This window comes from Macrotis lagotis, chromosome X, assembly GCF_037893015.1.
Source record: "Macrotis lagotis isolate mMagLag1 chromosome X, bilby.v1.9.chrom.fasta, whole genome shotgun sequence".
Classification (NCBI taxonomy): domain Eukaryota; kingdom Metazoa; phylum Chordata; class Mammalia; order Peramelemorphia; family Peramelidae; genus Macrotis; species Macrotis lagotis.
Window position 1 is genome coordinate 97094000 of NC_133666.1, and position 24088 is coordinate 97118087.

The window sequence follows — 24088 nt, forward strand, 5'->3', positions numbered from 1 at the left end:
TTAGACTGCTCATCACCTTCACTGTTCCAGTTTTTAAATCCTGAGTCAAGTGCCAAAAAAAAAAAAAAATCAAATAAATAAATAAATAAAGCCATGCCAATCTCATCTCTTTTTTTGGGCCATTATCACACCCCTTTGACAAAAAAATAACCAAAACAACCAAAAACAAACACAAACAGTCCATTTAGAAGCATTTGCGGTGGACAATGGAAGGCCCAGATTCATCTGATGGAAGGTAGAAAGAGACGCCAAGATGGAGCCTCCAATCCAGACGGAGTATTTGCGCTCAGGTGGGACAATGATCTTGATTTTCATTGTGCTGGGGGCTAGGGCTGTAATCTCCTTTTGCATCCTGTCAGCAATGCCTGGGTACATGGTAGTACCACCAGACAATACGGTATTGGCATACAGATCCTTACGGATGTCAACATCACACTTCATGATGGAGTCGAAGGTAGTTTCATGAATTCCACAGGATTCCATACCTAAGAAAGAAGGTTGGAAGAGAGCTTCAGGCATCGGAACCTCTCATTGCCAATAGTGATAACCTTCCCGTCAGGGAGCTCATAGCTCTTTTCCAGAGAGGAGCTGGAGGCTGCAGTGGCCATCTCCTGCTCGAAGTCTAGGGCAACATAGCACAGCTTCTCCTTGATGTCACGCACGATTTCCCTCTCAGCTGTGGTAGCGAAACTGTACCCTCTCTCGGTCAGAATCTTCATGAGGTAGTCCGTCAGATCACGGCCAGCCAGATCCAGACGGAGGATGGCATGAGGAAGGGCATAACCTTCATAGATGGGCACAGTGTGGGTCACACCATCACCGGAATCCATCACAATACCAGTGGTACGACCAGAGGCACATAGGGACAGCACAGCCTGAATGGCAACGTACATGGGTGTTGAAGGTCTCAAACATAATTTGAGTCATCTTTTCTCTGTTGGCTTTGGTGTTCAGGGGAGCTTCTGTGAGCAGCACAGGGTGCTCTTCAGGGGCCACACGGAGCTCATTGTAGGAAGTATGATGCCAGATTTTCTCCATGTCATCCCAGTTGGTGAGAATACCGTGTTCAATGGGGTATTTCAGAGTCAGACTACCTCTCTTGCTCTGAGCTTCATCTCCCACGTAGCTGTCTTTCTGGCCCATACCTACCATCACACCCTGATGTCTTGGGCAGCCAACAATGGAAGGGAAGACGGCCCGAGGGACATCATCTCCTGCAAAGGCAGCTGCACATGCCAGAGCCATTGTCAACAACGAGAGCAGCAATATCATCATCCATGGCGAACTGGAGGTGGGGGAGGCAAGTGCACACCAGGTGGAAGAGCTCACAGCTCGGTTAGTGAATGTTTAGAAAAATGTTATACTCATTACTAAGAACCATATGTGACTCAAGGACAAGTAATGATACCCTAATGTATTTTTTTTCTTTCAAGAGTTTTAAAATTAATAGATCAAGGGGAATGCTGAGGTTCACAGGCTTATAGCTCTAAAGCTAGAAGAGACCTCAGAAGTTACACCATACAACCTTTTTATTTTAAAGACAAATAAACTGAAGTTGAGACACAGTAAACATCTTGCCTAAGGTCTTACATGTGGTAAGCCTCAGAGTAGGGAATAGACCCCAGTTTTTCTAACTTTACATCCAGGGCTTGGAAACACATTTGACAGTCTCTTAAAAGCTTTTGTGGGGGCAGCTAAGTGGCTCAGCGGATAAAGCACTGGCCCTGGAGTCAGGAGTACCTGGGTTCAAATCTGGTCTCAGACACTTAATAATTACCTAGCTGTGTGGCCTTGGACAAGCCACTTAACCCCATTTGCCTTGCAAAAAACCTAAAAAAAAAGATTTTGTGAACAAGGTAAAGAGATGTGGGCTATATAACAACATAGACCCAGTAGTTATCTTACTACTACCTTCAATGCTGATTATGGCTTTGCCCCAATACTTGTTTTGTCTATGAGATTATAAGCATAAAAAGTGAATGACAGGTAAGATTCCAAGAATTTTTTAGCTGTGATTCAGGATTCTCCCTCTTGTTTTGCTGTAAAGAAAGTAGTATAACATATGGCCTTGCCTGCTTTATGATTGGGAAAGTATTCATCTCTTTCTATGGGGGAAGGGGTCATTTTCTTGGGCCATGACTAGAATCTATCAACTGCTTGAGAACCAGGACATAAATCAAATTTGAAAGGAATTATTTAAAAGGACTCTTGAAGATTTAGCTTTGAAGGTCTATGTCTATTTTTTCACGATCTAATGAAATGCTCAGAAAAAAGTCCAGGAGCAGTCATTTTTGTTTTTTATTTTTTTTCAAGGCAATGGGGTACAGTAATTATTAAGTGTCTGAGTCTGGATTTGAACTCAGGTACTCCTGACTTCAGGGCTGGTACTCTATCCATTGTGCCACCTAACTACCCCAACATTTTCACTCTTTGCAGATATGTTGGCATATTTAGAGAACCCAAGAAAATCATCTAAGAAACTCCTTAAAACAATTAACAAATTCAGCAAAGTAGCAGGATATGATAAACCCACATAGATCATCAGCATTTCTATATATGAACAACAAAACCCAAGAGCAAGAGATAGAGAAATTCCATTTAAAGTAACTATAGACATCATTAAATTCTTGGGATTATACTTCCCAAGACAAACCCAGAAACTGTATGAACACAATTATATAACACTTCTCACTCAAATAAAGTCAGATCTAAATAACTGGAAAAACATGTCAATTATTTATTCAGTGCCATACCAATCAGACTAGCATGTGATTATTTTACCAAGCTAGAAAGAATAGTAGCGAAATTCATCTGGAGCAAAGCAAGAATAGCAAGGGAACTGATGAAAAAAATGTAAAGTAAGTATAAAGTGGCTTAGCTTTAGAACCAAGAGAACAATGTACAAAATAACACCTACATTGTGAGATAATCAACCTTAATGGAAGCAGCTCTTCTCAGCAGTCCAGAGAGTTAGGACAACAGTATTAAACTAGCTATGGACAATTAAACCAAATTTCCCCAATCCAGAGGAAGAAAAACAAAATAAAACAAAACCATTCAGAATCTGATGAACACTTTATAAAAATTATCTCTTATGTAGCTCTTTCCTTAATCCTAATTCCTTATACCCAAACTGACTAATCTGTAAACATGTTTATCAAAAATATGTATATACAGTGCTAACTTGATTGCTGCTGAGGGGAGGGAGATGGGAAGGGAGGGTAGAAGGAAATTTGGTAAATTAAAAATATACATATGTATATGAATGTCAAAAAAATTTCATAGCTTATATTTGAAAAATAAAATAGCAATTAAAAAAGAACACAAATACAATAACAATAACAAATTTAATTGTCTCAGAATTAAACACTAATATTTCCCAGGCTACCTCCAGAAATGATTTCTTCTTGGGATTCCTTTGGCTTTATCAAAGAGTTAAAGGTAGATTTTTGTAAATCAAGTCACTGAATGATGTTTACTGAAGTCTCTAAGGTTCTTTGATATATACAAATTAGGAATGGTTTTATAATTGGGTAATGTTAATACATCTACTGACATTCATGGCTACTTTATCTCTCCATATATAAATATTTGTGTATATATATATATGTAAAGATTATACCAAAACTGGTAAAAAAAGAATTACTACCAATTTTTTCCCCTAGCAATGAGCCAAAGACAAGAAGCCAACTTTCATTCTTCCCAGTCTGTCTGGGCCTGACTTATAGATAGGGGTGGAACTCTTGAGTTTAATTAGAATTTGCAGCAATTATTTTTTATTCTGAATTTTTACTTTTTTTACAGATGTGTGTGCATGTGAATATGTGTGTAGATCTTAAATAAATTGTGAGCAAGATTTCCAGATCTCCTACCATGCCAGATGAAAAAGTGTCTGACCTCTGGATGGGTTCCAGGCACTGTCTCTTGAATTTCTGTGGGCTAAGCCTCTCCTTACCCTTGGCCCACCTAGAGAGTATGCAAAATCAGCATGGGAATCTGGCTGTCAGAATAAGTGGGTCAGCCTGAAAGTGTACAGTTCAGGGAATTCTCTGTAAGAAGGAAACCTATGTCTCTCTGATATCTGAACTTAAAAGATCAGTGTTAAGAGAACACCTAAAATGGTTTCATTGAGGTCAAGTCAGGTCAAGTCACTAAATGAAATCACTATTCCAGAGTAATAAAATAACTGGTGGATGTGATCTTCAAGCTGCTGTTGATTTCTGAAAAATCATAGGGACCTGAAAAGGTGCTGTAAGACCATAGATAGGCAAATGTCTTATTCTTTCCATGTTATACCAGTGAGCTTGGCTCTGATTCTTGGAAAAATTCTATGATGTAGATTATTTAAAGAAATGACTTTCAGTACATAGAAAGGGAAACAGAAATTACTAAAAAATCATTATTATCAAATTATCATTATAATCAAATTATCAAGAATAAATCATGCAGGGGTGGCTAGGTGGTGCAGTGGATAGAGCACTGGCCCTGGAGTCAGGAGTACCTGAGTTCAAATCCAGCCTTAGACACTTAATAATTACCTAGCAGTGTAGCCTTGGGCAAGCCACTTAACCACATTGCCTTGCCAGAAAAAAAAAAGAATAAATCATGCTTAACTATTCTCACCAATAAAATGATCTAAAGGGACATATGATGAAAAATGCTGTCCACCTCCACAGAAAGAACTGAGGGCATCTGAATGGAAATTGAAGCATACTATTTCTGTTTTATTTTCATTTTTTCCCCTTTGGGTTTGTTTTCTTTTACAATACAATTAATATGATAATATGTTTTGTAAGACTGAAATATATATAGCCTATTTCAAATTGTTTCCTATCAAAGGGAGGGGGGGAGGTGAAAGAGTGAGAGTGAAAATTTGGAAAAAAAAATGAAAAAAATCAATGCTAAAAAATGTCTTGACAATTGCATATGTTTAACTCATTAAATTGTCTTCTCAATGAGAGAAGAGGAGAGGGAGATTGGAGAGATTTGGAATTCAAAACTGTTAAAAATCATTTTTATATGTAATTGGAAAAATTAAAATATTAAAACTTTTAAAAAAGAAGAGGAATCTGTATTTCTTACATATATGACATATAGATTGGGGCCCAGAGCCCACAGACAACCTACCATTTCTTTTTGAGTGTCCTAAGAGTTAAACACAGATTAGACTTCCAAGCTTTAGTTTGCCAGGCTCTAGATGAGGATCTAAAGCTGAGCTTGATGATTCAGTGTTGTGCTGCAGAAAAGACTGACAATATAAGGAGAAGAATGACTTCAGTGTATGGTGCTTCACTGTCACTGTGTTCTATATATTTCCCTATCCTTCCCTCAAATTTGTGTTTGTGGAAGGGTGCCCTAAAGGTTCCTTGTTTTTTGAGGGAGGGTATATTTTATAGCTACTATTCTAATTATGCCACATTAATAATAAATGCCTTTACTTGGAAAAAAAAAGAATGGGTCCAATCTTGATAAGATTACTAGGCCACTAGAAGAGAAGAATGATATAGATATCTCTCCCAAAATGGAAGAAATGTCAGAGGTCACCTAAGCCAAATCCCTCAGTTTATAGATGAGGAAACTGAGGTATAGTCAGGTTTGATGTCTTGCCCAAAGGACCTCCAATTGTTCTCATCAGAGGCAGGATTTAAACCTAGGTCTTTTCTACTCTACAGTCAGCACTCTTTCTATTGTCTATATAAGATACATGGATTTAAGGAAGTCATCTGACAAAGTCTTTCATAATATTCCTATAGATAAAATGTTCAGATTTGTACTGGAGAATAATATTGTTGAGTAAATTTAGAGCTTATTGAACGACTAGACCCCCCAAAATAGTGATTAATGGAGTCAACATGGAGAAGAAGGAGGAAGGAAGGGAGAGGTAGAGAGAAAAAGAGACAGAGAGAGGCAGAAGTACAAATATAAAGTAATTATTAAGCACTTACAGTGTACCAAAAACTATTATTCTAAGTGCTGGCCCCTGGTACATTTAACATAATTTATCAATAACTTGGAGGTGAAAATATGCTTGTCAGATTTGTAAATGGCACAAGACTGATTGAGAGGGATGTTTTTGGTAGAGATGGATAGCAGAGTCATGATCCCAAAAAGTTTACATTATTGAACTATAGGCAGGATCCAATAAGATGGGATAATGTGAAGTATTATACTCCAGTTTTAAAACAGTACAGGATACACACAATATAAATGTGTGCAAAAAAATGTACATCATCTTTTGGTATCCTGTCCTATAAAGTAGAAACAAAGTTTCTGGAGAAACTAGTCTGTGACGTTATTTTTTGCTTAGCTAGAACCTTGAACCATAATGAATAATAGAAACATATTCATTGATTGGTGGTTTCTTGAGATCCATGTCAAATGTCTTGGAAACTTCTCCAAAATGAAAGTTGATTCTAGCTACTTATCTTTATGCAGACCTAAAAGGGAATATTTTTCATGTGAGCAAATTACCTTCACCTGATGGAATATAGGAGTGTATGCATTTTTGTTTGCTTGCATACATGTCGATGAATATACACAAGCATAAGTTTGGTCAAATTAGATTTTGGTGAATGCATTTGCTTTGTCAAAGCACAAAACAGGCTTCAGATGGTGGCCTCAGAAGTTGGGTGCCTTCTCCAAACTATGAGTATTTCATGTAAAATTTTAAAACACAGAAATGTTATTAATTATAAGAAATGGTTAGATCCAAGATTTCCTCTGCTCCTTAGGAACTACTGAATCATCGAGGGAAGAAAGTATTAAGCCACAACAAAATAACAAAAATGTCTAATGTTTCACTATTTTAGAATTCCATTTTCTTCAGAGAACTAATCTATTGTCTCTTGCCCAAGGCCCTACTGTGACCTAAAAGCTTATTGCATTCTTTGAAGGGCACTTAATTTCCTTTAAAATTTTCCAAATAAATTTGACTACACATGCAGTAAAAAAGAAAAAAAAAAGGAGGAATAGTATAGATTTAACTACAAAAAGAAAATAATCTAAATACAGATGGACCATTTAAAAGTACATTAAAGGCAATATGACATACATTTGATGGCATTTTAAGTTCAATAGGTCCAAAACTTATATTTTCCTCAAATTTGCTGCTCCTTCAGTGCCTCTATTTTGCTGAAGGCAACACTGTTCTCATAGTTGTCAAAGTTTATAACCTAGTAGTCTCCTTTGACATTGCTGTTCCAATTAATTGCCAAATCCCATTCATTATACTTCATTTTCAATGCAATTACCTCATCTTTTCTTATCTAGGTTACTGTAAGAAATTCTTAATTGGACTACTGTCTTAAAATCTTTCCTTTTTTCTTTTTAAATGTCTCATTGATGCTTACATAAATATATATTATATATATACATATATAAAAATATAATTATAATCTCTTAATGACTCCCTCCCCCATAAATAGAAACCTTCCTTGAAATAAATACAGATGAACAAAAGAAGTCAATACATATGTAAATTATATGCTTCATTCTAAATTTATAATCTACGATCTTTCTGCTGAGAGGTGAAAAGTATGCTCTATTACTACTCTTCTGAAGTGACAACTAGTCTTTGCCTGGATTGGATATCTAAAGTCTTTTAATGTTCTCTTCCTTTTCATTATAGCCATCACATAAATTCTTCTCTTAGTTTTGCTGATATATTCTTTATCTATTCACACTAGTTTTTGCAGTTTTCTCTATCTTTCATTTTAAGAATCCTTTTAAGACACTTCTGTGATTGTGTCTAGAGAAAACTCTTGACCACCTTCTCTGTCTTATGAAGTCTTCCTTCTTCCAGGTCCAATTTAGATGCTATCTTAAGGAAAGTTTCTTTCTCACTTCTCTTGTTCTCCTCACATTTCTCATAGTACCTTGCCTGGACTTCTCATTTGCACTTAACTCATTCTCCTTCACATCCTATAATGATCTGTATAATATTAGACTATTCTTTGTGAAAGTCTAGTCTGTATCTTATCCTTATTTGGGCCTTATATATAGTAGGTTAATAATAAATGTTTGTTAAGTTGAATCAAATATAATAAAGAAGGTTTAATGAGCATCATGAAGCTGGGAATTCTCAGTTTGAGAAATAAAGTTTATTTTGAATTTTGCATCTTAGTTTCTTTAAACATTTTGTAATCACAAACTCATTGACCTTCATACTATCTACATACCAAATTAAGGACATTTAGTGCTTTGCCAAAGGTCACAAAAGATCTCCACACTTTTACTTGTAGAAACACATATATATTTTGACTAAAAGTAGAAGTATCCTAAATCTCATTTCCATAGTTGTTTTGAGAATTTTTCATATGAAAGTTTTCAAACAGTATAAAAAAGTATTCTTATAATAACTGTTATGTGTCCCTCTATATTCATGTGGATATGTTCTCTCTTTTATATTCATATATGTCAATATGTTCTTTTTGTATCCCCAAGGTCTAGCACAATGCCCAGATAAAGTAACTGGTCCTTAATAAATGCTCTTTCATTGATTCAATAGCAGGCTGGCTGGAGGTATGTGAACATTTCCTTCAAAGGAATTTTACTTTATAGGCATTTCCACAACTTGAAAGAAAGTATTTTGTGAATCTTGGAAATTACTCACTTTTCAGAGCTTTATTTAGATAAGGTAAAGAATTGGGGACACCAATTTAGTATCTTCTTCTCTACTCTACATATACTACTTCCCCAAATCCCAATGGGACAGAAAGGGAAAGGGGATTTAGAACTCCCCAGGAAAGATGAAAAGAAGAGAATAAAAAGAAGAGAGATGAGAAGAGGCATAAGCAGCATGCTGTAGTAGAATGTGCACTGAGCAAAAGGATGTTAGTTTGATTCCTAACTCTGGCAAGTATTAGTTATATGACCTCTCTGAGCTTTGGTTTTTCATTTGTAAAATATGGACTGGATGGATTCTAAGGACCTTTCTAGCTTTATATCACAGCTCTCTCTGGGCCTCAGTCCCTTCTTCTAAAGGATGAGAAGACTGGATGCTCTCTAAGGGCCTATCCATTTTTAAAGCTTCTGATTTATAACATCCACATACCAAATTGAGGACATTTAATGCTTTGCCCTAAAAGAAGTAGGAGAGGCTCCCTGAAACAGTTTGCTTAAAATTTGGGGAATAGAACATCAAAAGGCAGAACCTGGTAGCTACTACTAGTCCCCTCAACCCTTTGAATTGAGCTTGTCTTTGCCAAGCTCCAATGCCCTTTAATGTTAAAAAATAAGACTTTTCTTTTAGGTTTTTTTTGCAAGGCAATGGGGTTGTGTGTTGCCCAAGGCCACACAGCTAGGTAATCCATCTGAGGCCGGATTTGAACTCAGGTATTCCTGAATCCAGGGCTGGTGCTCTATCCACTGCTCTACCTAGCTGCCCCCAAAATAGAGACTTTTTTAATGCAAAGAAGGGGAAAAAAAGGAAACCTTAGAAAAGGCTTACATCATACTAAACTGATTTAGCTTTTACCAAATGTTGGGAAAAAAATACTTAAAAATGCAACTAGAAGGGGCGGCTAGGTGGCGCAATGGATAAAGCACCGGCCCTGGAGTCAGGAGTACCTGAGTTCAAATCTGATCTCAGACACTTAATAATTACCTAGCTGTGTGGCCCTGGGCAAGCCACTTAACCCCATTTGACTTGCAAAAACATAAAAAAAATGCAACTAGATATGTCATGATAACTATAATCATGATCATAGAGGATGATGGTATTAAGACCATCATAGAGTTGGAGTATACTTTTCAGGAGAAGCTCAAGCAGTTTGTGGGAATTACTCAATTTGTTCACTACACCTGGTGGGATGGAGGGGGCAAGGACAGTGGAAGAGACTATTAATTTCATTTTGCAGATGAGAAACTGTGGCCCACCAAAATCCATAATAGCATAAGCCAAAATAAAGTTCCTCCATCTCAATACAATGAGAACTTTAAAGCAACCCCCCACAGGCTTTCTGACATTTTGTTACATTCCAGGTACATTTTCATCCTAAAATACTTCCAAACCATTAAATCACATTTTCCCATAATGGCTATTCATTTCTGAATTCTACTTAAGCAATTTTCTTCCCTTCCACTCAACAAATTTGTAGTTCCTTTGACAATAATCTAAACATTTCTTTTCTTTTTTTAAAGCTAGTAGAAAAACAAAATACTTACCTCCATCTGTATTGGAAAAGCTCTGTGGAAACAAAAGTAGGGCAAACCATTACATTTCTGGAGAACAACAGTGCTTTTCATTTAATCCTGACTTCTCTATATTCACTCTATGCCCCAGATGCCGAATTTTAATGGTAGCTAGCACGTGACAGATTTACCTCCTAGGAAGTAACTCCAAATAATTGGCTTATTTTTTTGTTTGTTTATTTGAGGTTGAGATTGAGGTTTCTTCTTTTGTCTGGGTTACAAATGCAGTGGCCACTCAAGGGTCGATCTCAATACTGATCAGCACTGAAGCTTTGGCCTACTCCATATTTTTAGCCTGAGCCATTCACCCCATGCTCCTTGGGGTTCACCAGATTGGTGCCAGATCAGACTTGACCTCTATTTGCTGTTAGTTCCATCCTGACTCAAACAATGTAGCACCTCTGCTTGCCAGGGAGAAGAGATTATATTCATATATTTCCACAATCAGCAAGAGAGGGTGTTACCTTAACAGTGTTATAGTCAAGGTGAGATTGTCTGAAAGAAAAATGCCTAATACAAAAGATGTTGACATGGTTCAAAACTGAAAGTCTATGAGTTTCGAAACAGCCTAAGAATACTTCCTATCATTTAATTTTTAATTGTGACAGTTATGCTCAATGAACAACAATATAGGAAGACACCGTTTACAGAAACAGTTCAGCAATAGAAGCTAATAATACTCAAAAAGCCCATTTGGCATACATTTGCATGTATGTCAAATAGCAACTGTTCTTCATGCAAATGAAGCATAAATAGGAAACATTTTACATAAATGTCATATTACTTTTGCACAGTCAAATAAAATGTTTTAAAGATCACTGGAGACCCAAAGATCTATAACGTTACAGCAGACCCTGATTAGTTTTTCCAGCAAGGGGCACCTGTGACCTGGATGTTTTGAAAGCCAAGGACCAAAAGCTTTCCTTTTCCTTCCCTTTACCTAGAGCCTTCATTAAAGGGGGAATGAATGGAGTGATGTTATTTAAGGAAAAAATTCCTCTGCATTCATATATCTCCTTGTCATTTTTCAAATTTCACTTACTAGAAATAAATTTGGATTGCTAAAGAAATTAATCTAGAAAGGGAAAGATAGGGTGCGGTGGGAAGTAGGTAGGTAAGAATAAAAATCTAATTTATATGCTTATTTGGAAATCTGCTTTAGTAGAAGAGATACATAGAGGGTTTTATTGGGAATGTGAAGGGGAAACAACAAAGGATAATTTGGGGATTTTTTCCCTTGGACATTTGTGTGGAAAACAGGTCAATAGAGTGCTTTGAACAATAAGAGGGAAGTACAGAGGTGCTGAACTCATGGGACCAGCAGTGAGTTAGGCCAAAGACAAACTTGGTCTACCTTACAATTTTTCCAGCTGGTCTACTCCCCTGCTCCCTTTTGGGAAACCAAATGAAACTGTGATTTACCTCCTCAGCATCATCCTCTTGTTTTCCTCCATCTAGAATGTCAAGGTAGGGTAGATTTAATTTCTTTAAAAAAAAGATCTGGGGTGTGGGGATGTTAAGGAAAGGGGATTATACCTAATGATCACTAAAGACCCTATAGGTCTAACCATGTGGTTGTTTGAATTCAAGAAAATGCTGTGAATTACCTACAACTCTGATATATTTATTAAGGATGGCCAGGCCAGACTGCTACTTTAAAATATTTCATTAATATCAAGTAACAGAAGTGATTTTTAAAAAATAACTTACGTAATTCATATTTTTAATTAATATACACTGGCCTTTTCTTCAAACATTCAAAATTACTATATTCCTTTATTTTAATACTAAAATTACACTGAAGGACATCTATCACAGGGGTATTTTTGGAGAGATCCATGGTTGGATCAGACCTCTCAGGTTCATTCTTTGAGATTCCATAATTCCATAATTCTTTCTGAATGGAAAAATTTTAGAAATTATATTTTCTTCACCTTTTGAAAATCCTTGAAAGATTTCTCTGTTTCCTTTAGTTTCTCTAGGATGATTTGCTCTTTGGCAGATATCTGGGACTCTTCACTTTCTAGTGTCTGTATTTCCTTCTCCAGCCTAGAAAACACACAAAGGTCAGGTTACTCTATCAGCCTGTAATATGTTAAAGAGAGTAACTTCTATGTGAACAGTAGCTTTCTTTATTTATCAGTCTTAAATTTCAGTGAATTATCAGGCTAACCATCATTACTAGCATCTAAATACAATTTCAAGCTTTACATAGATCTTAATTGATTTTTACAACAACCCTAAGAAGTAGGTACTATTATTTTTCCCATTTTGCAAATAAGCAAACTGAGGCTAAGAGGTTAAGCAACTTGTCCAACTACTAAGCCACACAGTTAATAAGTAGCATTTTGGCTTGTTTTACTGACTCTGTCACTCTGTCTAAAGGGCTATCCATTATTTCATCTAACTGCTTTATCCTTTTTTACATACACATCATTCTTCACTGAAGTCCTATTCATGTCTCATTTTGGGATGGAGTGAAACTCTTGTTCTTAAAAGACTATGTCAGTAGACCATAAGCTCAGATAGATCCTAAAATTACATGGAAAAGTGTGGGTATGGACCCAATGTCTATCACCCAAGTACCAGTTGGAGAGACTGAAGAAGCTTATTCCAATTTGGAGAGGGAAACGTTTTTTGACCATAGCAAATGAGGAACATCAATATTCTGTGTCTGCACTGGCAGACACAGGGCCACTGAGTTCAGATTCTGAATGTCTGAATTAGAAGTTAAAATAATAAAGAGCGGAGTTTTGTTAGTTGGGGAAAAAAATCTGATGTCTTTCTATTTGGGTGGTTGATCTCAAGATACTATGATCCCTGATGCTGTTCCCTCTCCCTGGTATCTCCTCCTCAAGCTATGGTAGTCTAATTTGTTGCATCCTTCAAGGTGGTATAGCTTAATAGACAAAGGATGGCACTTGGAGTTGGAAGACCTGGTTTCAAGTCATTGTTATTTATTAATGATGTAGAATTGGAAAAGTCTTATGATATTCCAAGTTTTTCTTTTGTTACAAAATGTAGCCAATAATGTCTGTGCTTTCTATCTCAGAATAGAAGGAACTCTGTTGATAAAGCTTTGTAAATTGTGAAGCTGAGTTCTTTTTTTTAGAGTATTTATTTTTTTATATTTATTTTGAGTTTTATAATTTTTCCCTAATCTTATTTTTCTCCCCCCCACCTCCCACAGAAGGCAATGTGAAGCTGAGTTCTTATTACCATTAGAGCCCAGATTAAATGTCATTTCCTTTATGAAATCTTCCCTGATTTACCTACTTAGAAATAATCTTCTTATCATACCAAAGTTCAGAAGGAATCTTATACTTTTTAATTTTGGGATTCACATTCTAATTTTAACATAAATATGTCTTAGCAATTAATCCCTCAATCAATAAGCATTTGTAAAGAGTTGACTGTATGCCAAAGGCACCTTGGTAGAGCCAATCTTGGAACCAAGAAAAGTCCTGTGTTTGAGTCCTACCTTTGACACATATTTTCCCTGTGATCCTGATCAAGTCAATTAATTGTTCAATGCTCTAAAATGACTGTAACAGAATGTTGTAGGCTACATTAGTAGAGGAAGCTTCCTTATTTGAAAATTCCATTGAAATCACAGTCTCTATCCTAACCATGTATCAAGCACTATGATAAAAAATGAGATAATATTTAAAGTATTTTATAAACCTTTAAGTTTTAGATAAAGTTAGCTATCATTATCACTACTACCACTACTACCACCACCACTACTACTATTGTTATTACTATTACTGATTGCTGAGTATACAGAGAAAGGCAAAAACAGTACCTGCCATCAAGTAAAACATATTGTAATGAGGGAGATAAAATATAAAAAAACTAGATGCATAAAAGATATATGCTAAGTATATGGAGGCTGATCTCAGAAGGGTAAGCATTAATAGCCAGGAAAATGGGAAAGGTCATTTTATCTTCTCTATTGACTGTAACCTCTATGAGGGGAGGAATAGTCCTTTTTTATCCTCTTGCAGTGATTAGAATAGTACCTCCCAGAGTAGTTAGAATGAATGAGTACCAAGGAGAAGATAAATAGATGGAATTTCCCTTTGATTTCTTTCATATATCATTCTTTTTAGCTAAAGTATAAAACAATGTCTAATACAAGAATTCTTAATTTTGGGGGGGTATCATTGACCCCTCTGGCAATTTAATGGAAATTTATGGATCTCTCTTCAGAATAATGATTTTAATGGATAATAATAACAATAATAGCAGGCATCTCTATAGTGCCTTAAGCTTTGCAAAGCATTTTATATATTAATAGATATAAATATATAATATGTATTGATATTCATAAATCACATAAATTATTATTATATATTAATGTACACAAGTATATATTAATATATCTCATTTGATTTTCCAACAACCTTGTGAGATAGGTGCTATTATTAACTCCATTTTACAGATGAGGAAACTAAATTATAAAGAGTGACAGAGTAGGAGGCAAAATCGAAATACAAGGCTTTCACAGTACTGCACCAACTAGCTGTCTTTACTAAGGAAGCCAATTACACTGACACATGTTTATACAAAAATTTTTTTTATTAAATGTTCACACATCTCAAGCTGAGAACCACTGCTCTAAAGAGATTACTGTATATATCAGCACTCCCAGTATTCTGCCAATGAGATGAAGGAAGGACTGATACAATGACTACTGTTCCTCAGGAAAAACTCCCAATTATTCCTGATAGTTCAAAAGTCTCAAGGAGTGATAATAGGCTAAATCTCAGAGCAAGAGAAGAGGTAATTTGGGGATAGTTTTGGTAGTTAGGCACTCACAATGACAACTTAATCTAACTACAGACATCAGCAGCTACCTGCCTTCTTTAAAGAAATATCAGACTATGGGAGTAGAGGCTGCATACTTATTCAACTGCTTTTATCTGTCTTTATTACTCCAAGATCACTGTCTCAGTTAGCTCAGCTATCACATGAACTTGTGTGAATTTTTTTTTTTTGTATGAATGAGACCTGGCAGATTTCTTGTTTTTAAAGATGTCACCCATAGTTATTATTTAGCAATCTCTGGAGAATTATGTGAAAATAATATCACTATATTGTAAAGTTAGAAAAATGGAGGAATAAGAAAAGTAAAAGCAAGCTAGGTGGCATAGTTGGTAGAATGACAAGCCTGGAGTCAAGAATCCTCACTGTACTGAGTTCAAATTTGGCCTGGTACAACAGGTAAGCATCCAGGTCCACAGACCCTGACATAGCAGGCCCTATCAGATGTAAAGATCTCACTGCAAGCAAGTGAGCTACTAGTCCAGGAGGCTCCAGTGCAGGAGATGAGTGTCTAGGTTCAAAGAAGTCCTGGTCCCCAAAGCAAGTGCCACCTGTGCCCCTGGAGCAGAACTCAAATTTTAAAGTCAAGAAATAGGCTGGAAAATGAGCAAAAAACAAGCAAAAAATCACTAACCATAGAAAGCTACCATAGTGACAGAGAAGATCAAAACACAAACTCAGAAGAGAACAAATTCAAAACACTTTCATGCAAAGCCTCAAAGAGAAATATGGATGGGTCTTAGGCCCAAAAAGAACTCCCAGAGGAGCTCGAAAAGGTTAACTAAGAGTAGGTAAAAGAAAAATTGGAAAAAGAAATAAAAGTTATTCAAAAAAATCTTGAAAAAGTCAACAACTTAGTAAAGGGAACACAAAAAAAATAAACAACTGAAAGAGGTATAAAAATTCAACTGAAGAAAATAACTCTTGTAAAGGTAGCATTGAGCAATGTAAAGAAAGCTAATGATTCTATGAGATCAATAGAAGAAATGTGTAATATCTCATTAGAAAAACAACTGACCTGGAATAATAGGTTCAGGAGAGAGAATTTCAGAATTATTGTACTCCTTAAAAAACATGATTTTTTAAAAAAGTCTTAAGAGCACCTTTTTTTTAGGGTTTTTTTTGCAAGGCAAATGGGGTTAAGTGGCTTGCCCGAGGCCACACAGCTAGGTCATTAAGTGTCTGAGACCGGATTTGAACCCAGGTACTCCAGACTCCAGGGCTGGTGCTTTATCCACTGCACCACCTAGCTGCCCCTTAAGAGCACCTTTCAAGAAATTAGAAAGGAAAACTTTCCTGATAACCTAGAACCAGAGGGTAAAATAGTAAGTGAAAGAATTCATTGATCACCTCCTGAAAGAGTTCCCAAAATGAGAACTCCCAGAAATAATATAGCCAAATTCCAGAACTCTCAGGTCAAGAAGAAAATACTCCAAGCAGCTATTAAGAAACAATTCAAGGGTGGCTGGGTGGTGCAGTGGATAGAACACCGGCCCTGGAGTCAGGAGTACCTGAGTTCAAATCTGGCCTTAGACACTTAATAATTACCTAGCTGTGTGGCCTCGGGCAAGCCACTTAACCCCATTGCCTTGCAAAAACTAAAAAAAAAAAAAAAAAAAAGAAGCAATTCAACTATCAAGATGTCTCAGCACAGTCAAGGATTACACAAGTTCTAGCAGCTGCTATATTATATGATTGGAGGATTTGGAATATGATATTCTGGAAGGCAAAGGAGTTTGGATTATAACCAAGAATCATCTATCCAGTAAAACTGGGCATAATCCTTCAGAGATAAAAATGGCTATTCAATAAAATACAGGGATTTGGAACTTGGATATAAAAATTCTTATTTAATTAGAGAAGTCTGAGACTTTTAATAATTTTTTGTTTCTTTGTTCCCTTTCAAGTTGTCAGCTATCACTTCTTGTTGGCAAGATGCTTATATCTAATAATCTTCCTAAATTTCTTTTGACCATTTTCTAATTTGTTATTTCTAATATGTGATCAGTAGAAAAATCTAAGAATGTAAATGAAATACAATAATTTTTAGTTCATTGGCTTTAATATCTCTTTTTCCCTGTCCTTTTGCTTATGATCTACTCCTAGTTGCATTCTGAGAACAAGAGTAATCAAATTTAAAAAAATAGCATAGAATAAATCTCTAAGTTGTAAACAAAACTTGAAGAATTAATTATTTAACCCTATCAAATCTCTGATGCCTTATCAAGGAAAGGTTGTAACTCTGGGTTCTCAAAAATCTATCCAATCAAGAAGTGTGAGGACAATATGGGCAAAATGTTGAACACATCCATCATGGTTACACCACCAGTTCTTTCTTGTTTATCAGCATTTCTTTGTTACAAGGGAACCTTTGACTCCTGGGCTTGGGGTTGGGATGGCGTTGGAAGTTTAGGTGGATATCTAGAGCTGATTGTGATAGTAAAACAAAATACATACATAAAATGTAAGTTGAGATGTTTTTAAATAATACATGACATGCAGAGTTTTATAAACTCTTAGGTTAAGCTTTAATAGCTAAAGGACTAAGACCTTTGAAATACATATATACAAGAAATTTACAATCCACAATGTCCTTTGGAAGGAGCATACCAATTGACCAAATAGTAACAATCTAGGTAAAAATGGTAGTGTCTCCATTTTACATATGAGAAAACTATATCTAAGATTGAATCATCTATCTAGTAAATGACAGAGCTACAATGTTAACCCATATTTTCTCTTTACAAATCTAAGCATTTTTTCCCCAATTCTGTAACTACTTTTGATTATGAATGACCTTGATGCCTTTGTTTCTATTCCCATGCCCTTCTTCCCAAGATCAGGCCAACCTATAAATGAAGACAAAAACATTTCCATTAGCTACAGACTAGAGTAACCCTGGTTTATTCCTTTTTGAGGGGCTATGATAAATCTCAGAAGGGTGGCTAGGTGTTTTGTTTTTTTTTTGCAATAGTGAGCATACTTGTCTTGAAAGGGAAGAGGAGGGAGGAAGAAAGGTAGAAGATATTTAAGAAATATTAATACCTATGTGTTATTTACTAACATTAGTGTGTTATTCATATACTATGCCTGACCCTGGGGAAGTCTTAGATGCTTAGCATCAGAGGACTGATGACTTTGAAAATCCTAAAGCACTATATAAACAATAGTTGTTGCTATTATTATTGCCAAGTTTAAAGAGGTTCTTTGTTTTTATATTTCAGGGTCTTTTCCTAGATTAAACCTAGATCTTCTCCAGCTACCTGGATTGGGAATAATCTGGGCATAGGGACATACCCAAAGGTACCTTTGGATTTTAGACACACTGATATCTGTCTCTCTGTATGTTCTTCTCTGACATCTTCTTGGCATAGATTTATAATTCCCATAGGCTGAAAAAATTGTTTCCAAAAATGGAGATGGAAGAAGGGCTCTTTTAGGCTAGAGATTTTCTTTAACACATTCCCAGACTTTCTTAGTGCTTTGTTCATTTTGTGGTTACTCCTCATGGATCAATGGAGACATATGTGTGAGCACCCAGTACAGCCCTAAATTCATGTTTGACACCTTTCTGACAGTCTCTTAGAGACACACAAGATAAGGAAAAAAATGCTCTTTGCCTACAAGCTAATAACAATTTAGTAGATCTCTCTTAGATATTTGGGCTTATTCTTTGGGGAATATGGAAAATGAAGCACTTAAAAGTCAAGTCATTTCTACCTAAAAGTCAGGTTATTTTTACCTAATACCTTTGGAAAATCACATCAGCTGGAATTCGTAGTATTGATTCTTGATATTTAGCTTTTCAATTACACACTGAATGCAAGAGATTTGAAAGTTTGGCAGGAAAAATGAACCTCCATTAGTTTGTTTCCTCTATTATTAGATTAAAGGGGTTGGGATAGTTTATCTCTAAGAGGGCTTCCAGACTAAACCTTTTGGAAATAATAACTCTCATTCATATGTTGCCGTCAAGTTTGCAAAACATTTTACAGATATTATTTTGTTTTAACCTCACAACAATCACATGGAAACAAAATAAAGATTGACAGATTACTTTCCATGGGGGTGGGTGGGGGTGGGGGGAGGGAAGTAAGATTGGGAGAAAAATTGTAAAACTCAAAACTCAAATGAAATCTTTAACTTCACAACAATCCTGGGAGTTTGGTGCTATTATTATCTCTACTTTACAGATGAAGAAACTGAGTCAGACAGTTAAAGAGACTTGCCCAGAGCTACACAGATAGTATCTGAAGCCAGATTTGATTTCAGGCCCAGCTCTCTAACTATTGTGTCACTTAATAGGGATAATGACCAGATATGTGATTCTACTGATTTAAAGAACTCCCAGGTTTATGACAAAACTCCCTCTATCAATATACACTGGCATTTTGTTGACAACTTACAGTCTTAGAAAGTTGCATAGAACACAGAGAGGTTAAGTGACTTTTAAACTCAGGTCATCTTCACTGTGAGGGCAAATGTCTGTCTCTTTCTAACATAGAGTAACAAAAAAGTAGTCTTAATATGCACTGGTAGTACCATCTTTGTTGGGCCTGGTATCAGGAAGTCCCAAGTTCAAATCTCACCTCAGACACTTACTAGCTCTGAGACCCTGGGCCAGTCACTACATCTTCTTCCTCATCTATTAAAAATAGCATTTACCTCCTGGTGTTTTTGGGAAGATAAAATGAAATATTTGTAAAGTGTTTAACATATTGCCCAAAACATAGTAGGTGCTTAATAAAAGTTTGCTTCTATTGTTTTTCAAGAAAATTTTAGAGGATCACAATTAGATCTCATTCCCATAGTCCAGCAAAGTGTTTTGCAAACCCTCACTATTCCTCCTCAGTTTTTTCCTGGTTCAACATGTCTATCTCATCTTTAAAGCACAGGGAAGGTTTAGGAGATTTGGGTCAGTGATGGTGAGAAACTGAGAAGAAAGAGAGAAAAGAAATGCAAAAACCCCTAAATCTTCAAGATAACTTGTAATAAAAAGTTTTTCCAAAAAAAAAGAAGTGGGGGTTAAAGTAGAGTTTATATAGGGGCAAATACTTTATTAAATGACATCATTATGTAAATGAAACCTGTGGAACTCATACACCTGGATCTTGGGTAAAATCTTGGTGGATTAAACCAGAAGTTAACTTTTTATGTGTCATAAGTTTTTTGGTAATCTGGTAATGGACTACCTAAGCCTTTCCCAGAAAGCATGTTAAAAAATAACTAATAAAATGCTAAATTTCAGTTATAGGTTAGTGAAAATAAAGAAGTACTTTTTTTCCCATTCAAGGTCCAGAATCCCCTAAAATCCATCCTTGGAGAGGTCTATAGACTCTCTAGGTTAAGAACTCCTGGATTAGATGATTATTTAATTTCACGAGACCTGGGCTCCAGGCTCCAGTGGACCTGAGGTTGATAGACTCTCTCAACAAAAAAGGAAATGTCATTGTTTTTAATTTTCCTAACCAAAATCCCAGATTCTAAAGAAGTGCCTGGGATGATTGCAATTAACCTTGAGAAGTCAAACAGACATTTTCAGTGCTAAAAATAAAAGATCAGAAGGATAAGAAATTGATACTGAAGGTTAATTTAGTCTCTGGGATGATGTGACAAGAATGAATAATTGACTAGCACTAGCTTGTTTAATTAATTTTTCTGGAACTGAAAGAAAAATTGAAAAGACTATGTATTGGGGGGAGGTGGAGGAGAGAAGGTGAAATACTGGAAAGTATATGGGCTTAAATTCACAGGCCAAAGTTCATCTGTAAGGCCAAATGGTCTTTAAAATCCCTACCAAACCTCAATATTTCCAACCTAAAAATGACCTAATCCTTATAGATGAATGAATGAGTAAAGCCTTCTTCTATAGGCAAGTGCAACCTATGTGCTGAGGATGTGTAGAAAAAAGTAAGTCAATCACTCAATTCTAATGGGGAGAAAGAATATAGTGTTTTTCTCACATAATTCTGTCAGAGCAAGTATTTTCATTAATTAATAATATGCAAGCATTATTATCCTTATTTTATAGCTATGAAGACTGAATTTTGAGAGCTTAAGAGAGTTGCCTATGGTTAAATAGCTAATAAGTGTCTGAGGTCATCCAAACTCATCAAAGTCTATGACCTATGCCTCACGTTTGTTGACTTGGTCTGTTATAAAAAAAAAACAAACACTCTACTTTTTGTTTTTTTCCTATAAGCATGGGAAGGCCAAAGTTCTATTGATAAGCATTCTGATTAAATTGATTTTGTAGCTAGGTAGACCAATAGATAAAGTTCCTAGAATCAAGAAGACCCAAGTTTGTATCCTTAGACTTGGTTATCCTTACTTAGTAAGTGACTTTCTAGTTATGTGACCTTAATCTCTCTGGGCTTCAGTTTCTTATCTATAAAATGGGTGGGGGTGATTTCGTTTCTCGGGTCCTTTCCTATGACTATAGAAATAAGTAATCAGTTACCTTTCTGAACCAATTTTAATCCTTCCTCACTCAAAGTTTAAGATCATTTGTGTTTTCCCTTCTCATTCTGTTTTTCAACTTCAAAACACCTATCATTTTTTTTTCTTGTAAATCATATCACCAGTCATTAAAGCAGCTGAAGAATTTGAAAAAAGAAAACCACTCATGTGATGGTCCTGATGACTTAGCTAGCCAAAAAATATGTGCAATACTACAATATGCATCATGGATACAGTAGCAGGAGATGATCATAGGGATGTGTTTCATTGCTTGATTTCATCAAGCACCAAAAAAAAAAAAAAGAGAGAATCATCTTGGGTCAGTTGTTGGTACTTAAGATAAGTGGTATCATAAAGACAAGTTTCTTGATGCAGACCCTCTAGTAGCATTCCAGTTCCACTCTATGAGTAATAATAATGCCCAATGGACATGTGGTAAAGTCCTACCATGATGGCTCATTATTGTGTTGTAGTGAGCCTGGGTTCTTGAAAGCAGCTCTGGTAGGTCCCACTCGGATGAAAAGGCTTTGAGCATATAGATCACACCCCACTGAAATCTAAAAGTTGACTAAATATTTCTTTTCAGGAACCATCCTCTTAAGTTTGGAGAAGCTTCCAATAACAGGTTGACCATAGGTTGATTAATTTTTCATTCAGAGAAATTCATGAAGTCATAAAGTGTATTAAGGAGTTGCAACCTGCCTTAGTGGATTAGTGGCTGTCAGTATGATAGTCAAGTACTCAGATGTTCAGGTTTACTTTTCTGCTTAAGCTGTTGTTTTCTAGGAATTATTTTTTCTCAGTTCATGTGGTCCCCTAAGCAAAAAATAAGAATTCAATCTTGTGTTTCCCCCTGGGGTACCTTCTTTCAAAATGTAAGACAAAAATCCTGAGGATACTCTCAAGACTTTTCCATCCAGGTTTATTTAGGGGAATAAAGACCCTTAGACTTTGGAGTGGGGTCAGCTGACCCAGTATTGAACCAATGTCCTGTTTTTGTTTTTTTTTTTTTGTTATGAACCTTTGATTTGTGGGACCTATATCACATTGCAAATAGCAGGAAGTTGGGACTCCAGGCCAGGAGTATTAAATGGAGCTGCCATTTTAGGGCTAAAGGGAATGGATCATGGAGTTATTAATACTATATATCCTTTAATAAACATCACAAACCTTGCAACTCTCTTTTTTCCATTGCTCCCTGTGACCTCAAGGAGAAAATATGAAATGGTCTGTCCATATAAAACTTTCCACAATATGGCTCCTGCCTGTCTATTCTAATTGACTTCCTCTGATTCACTTTTCTGTGTCTGGAATATATGACATTCTGTTTCTTGTATTTTTGTGGCTTTGTACAGGGAATTCCCCAGCTCTGAAATGTTCTCCTTCCTCACCTTTACTTCTCAAACTCCTGAGATTCTTCTGAGATATGACTCAGGTGCAGCCTCACATTCTAAGTCTTTCCTGATTCCTCAAGTAATTAGTGCTCTCTATACTTGTGAGTCCTCTCTTAGATCACTGACCTATCATGGTGGAGGAGCTTGTCAATTAAACTGAGTTATGTTATGCAAGGCTACCCAAGATAGACAATATCATAGTGGAGAACTCTGATAAAAGGGAATCCATTGGAGAAGGAAATAGCAAACCATTTTAGAATCTTTAAAGAAAATCCCATGGGTTCATGAAGAGTGGGACATGACTGAAAAACAAAAATACTTGTAAGTAGAACAGAAGTGTCAAATTTGGGATCTACCATCTGCAAACCTCCTGCAATATTTTCAAAACCAGATTAAAATATAATTGGAAAATGTTTAATCAAACAAATACAACATAGATAATGTCAGTGTGTGGTTTCTTAAATCACTTTTCTGTTTCTTTTAGAGTTTTGATATCCCTGATTTCAAAATGTATTATTTTATGTGTAGAGTATGTATTGTATCCCTCTCCCTAGTGAAAGGATTCTTATTCTTTTATGGGGTAATAGAGCTGCTCTGGGAATCTGGTGAAACATATAAACCTGTCCTCAAGAATTTTTGAAATAATTGAAGGAAATGTAAAATTTCAGTTAGAGGTTAATGAAAATAAAGATGAAATTTTTCCCCCATCTAAGTTGATCACATTACTTAAATCTGTCCACAGATTCTCATTAAAGAGTCTCTGTTCCAATAGAACACAAATATCTTGAGATTAGAGATGGTTACATTTTTGTCCTTGTAGAAGCCACTTTTGGAATTTTTATCACCTTGTAATTTAAACCTGTGCCTTGATCAGTTGAACAATCTGCCTTTTCCATCTTATATTTTTTTCTTCTCAGAGGACTATATGCCTGCCATTCCTAGAAGTACTGGCTAATGACTAGGCATGGAAATTTCCACTTTGCTCTGTAATGCTCCTTCAATAATAATAATAATAATAATAATAATAATAATAATAATAATAATAATAATAATAATACTCCTTCAAATAATCATAGGAGTAGTCTGAGGTTAGGTCACTTCATAAATGTTAAACTGGAGTATCTCTTAGCTAGATAATTCATGATTGACTTTTAGGAGAATGACTTTTCTTATTGAGTTTCTCCCCATTATTTATTTTGACAATGATTGAGTATTCT

General features: G+C 35.8%; 1 protein-coding gene, 1 long non-coding RNA gene and 1 pseudogene across 6 annotated transcripts in view; 1 reads left to right on the forward strand and 2 right to left on the reverse strand.

The window, feature by feature from the left end:
- The window catches only part of PALM2AKAP2 (PALM2 and AKAP2 fusion), a 534014-nt gene that overhangs the window by 289821 nt on the left and 220105 nt on the right, over positions 1 to 24088 (reverse strand). For all 5 annotated transcript variants that reach the window (XM_074200018.1, XM_074200019.1, XM_074200022.1 and 2 more), the window contains exons 4-5: positions 12126 to 12240; positions 10165 to 10186 (exon numbers count right to left, since the gene is read on the reverse strand). In XM_074200018.1, coding sequence (XP_074056119.1) covers positions 10165 to 10186; positions 12126 to 12240 — 137 coding nt within the window. The remainder of the gene's footprint in view (positions 1 to 10164; positions 10187 to 12125; positions 12241 to 24088) is intronic.
- The window catches only part of LOC141497381 (uncharacterized), an 81599-nt gene that overhangs the window by 34871 nt on the left and 22640 nt on the right, over positions 1 to 24088 (forward strand). The window lies entirely within an intron of this gene.
- LOC141497380 (actin, cytoplasmic 1 pseudogene) lies at positions 165 to 10153 on the reverse strand (annotated as a pseudogene).